This window comes from Silene latifolia, chromosome 1, assembly GCF_048544455.1.
Source record: "Silene latifolia isolate original U9 population chromosome 1, ASM4854445v1, whole genome shotgun sequence".
Taxonomy (NCBI): Eukaryota; Viridiplantae; Streptophyta; class Magnoliopsida; order Caryophyllales; family Caryophyllaceae; genus Silene; species Silene latifolia.
In genome coordinates this window covers 51,200,467-51,202,497 of record NC_133526.1, presented here as the reverse complement: position 1 = coordinate 51,202,497, position 2,031 = coordinate 51,200,467, and the positions used below count along the sequence as shown (strand labels likewise).

General features: G+C 42.0%; 1 protein-coding gene across 1 annotated transcript; it reads left to right on the top strand.

Annotated features, from left to right (window-relative positions):
• Positions 1-832: 832 nt before the first annotated feature.
• On the top strand, positions 833-1,681 carry LOC141646657 (uncharacterized). The gene has a single exon (XM_074454554.1). It carries the CDS (start codon positions 833-835, stop codon positions 1,679-1,681), a length of 849 nt encoding a protein of 282 aa, XP_074310655.1.
• Positions 1,682-2,031: the final 350 nt, after the last annotated feature.

Sequence of the window (2,031 nt, the reverse complement as noted above, 5' to 3'; positions counted from 1 at the left end):
GTAAGTGTGGCAAAAAAGATTAACTCTCTTTTGACGCAATTTTGGTGGACGGGATGTAAATTGGGGAAAATGTTCACTGGTGTAGTAAAAATTTCCTGAGTATTCCTAAAAGTGGCGGAGGCTTAGGAATCCGTAATGTAGAGTGTTTGAATCAAGCCCTGTTGGCCAAGCATGGATGCCGACTAATTTCTGGCGACTCTTCCTTGTTTGGTAAGATTTTTCGTGTTAAAGTGTTTGGGACAAATAACTTTACTCTTAGCAGTCGTCAAATCAAGGAATCCGGTATTTCGTGGGGGCTGCGCGGCATTATCCATGGGCTCCAAATGATTCGAAATAATATTGGTTGGAAACCTGGCAGGAACTCAACGCTCAATATTTGGCTGGCTAGATGGGTTGGGGGTTCTAGGCCGGAACCAAAGGATTGTTGGTTGGGTCTTAATGAGGCCCAGATGGCTAATCTGCAGGTGCGAGAACTCCTTATGCCAAATGGTGAGTGGAATGAGGATTATGTCCGGGCACTTTTCAAGGAAGAATATTCGGAATGGATTTTGGCAATGCAGCTACGGGATTCACGGCATATTGATGAGGTTTTTGGCCGCTCACTAAGGATGGGATTTATACAGTAAAGAGTGGGTATGGGTTACTCTTTGATGAATACATTCATAGGAGGGGCTCACCTAAAGATAATTCGAGGATTGGCGACTGGGGAAAGGATTTCTGTAGGAAACGACTATGGCATCTTCCTATCCCAAATACATGGAAAATCCTAGTGTGGAAGATTATTACCAGTACCCTGCCGGTTGGTATGTAATTTTATAAACGAAAGTTGGAAATGGATGTCTTCTGTGGCATGTGTGGGGTTTCTAGTAGAATTTTGGAAACAGTTGAACATCTGTTTCAAGATTGTGAAAGTGCAAGAAGGATTTGGGCAGGATCGGAATTAGGAATCAGGGTGGATAATGTTGGATCCTTAAGTATCACTGACTGGATCATTGATTGGATCAAGCTTCTTTCTGGCAAAGAGGGGGGTGAAAGGAGGGTGATAATGCTTGTGGCAGTTCTGTGGGGCTTGTGGAGTCTTCGGAATAGGAATAACTTTGAGGGCCTAGAGCTAAATTGGCGGAGTATCGTGGATTTTTTCTATGTGAATATTAGGGAAAAGGTACGGGTCCTCAATGAGCAGGTTGAAGGAGGAAAGCTTAGGGCTGTTATGAAGGGATCCCCCGAGGAAAGGATGGATACGGTAAGATGGAGGATCAAGGAAGGATATCCTCTTTACTTAATTGGTAGGCAGGATCGTTGTGCGGTGATACGAGTTAAAGTGGACGCTAGCTGGGATAAAACATATATGGCGGCGTTTGGGTGGGTGGCGTTTGACTCGACGGGACAAGAAATTTTGCGACGAAGTGTGAAAATTAGGGCGGAAGCTGCTCTACAAGCGGAGGCATTGGGAATACGCGATGTACTCATATGGGCAGCCTCTGAGGGCATCTTACATCTGGATATTTCGTCGGATTGTCTTCAACTTATCAATGAAATTGCAGGAGTGGAAAAGGAAGATCATTTGCTGGCAGATATGTGGGGCACCTTCGGCTTATTTCATTGTTTATGTATTAATTTTATTCCGAGACATTTTAATACTCTAGCACATGGCGTGGCCCGTCAGGCCATGAGACTGTAGAAACCTCTTTTTACAGCTGTCAAAAAAAAAAAAAAAAGTATGGAGTCTTTATAAAAGAGGAGAAAAAGGAGTACGTTTTTACATTTCTTAGGAGTGGGTACTTGGACAAATTATCTTGAATTATCAAGTACGTCTTTATTGAATTCTTTAATATTAATTGTTTGTGCTATTGTTATTATCTTAAATTAAAGTTTACATCTTTAACTTTGTTTTCTTCATTATCCCTATGGAATCTCTCTTTTTAGGTCAAAGCCCTTGTTTCCATTGTTTATATTCACTTGTTTGTTCATACTTCCTTCGTTTCAGTCAATTGTTTTTTTGATGACGAGGGGTTGAATCCCCCGAATCCA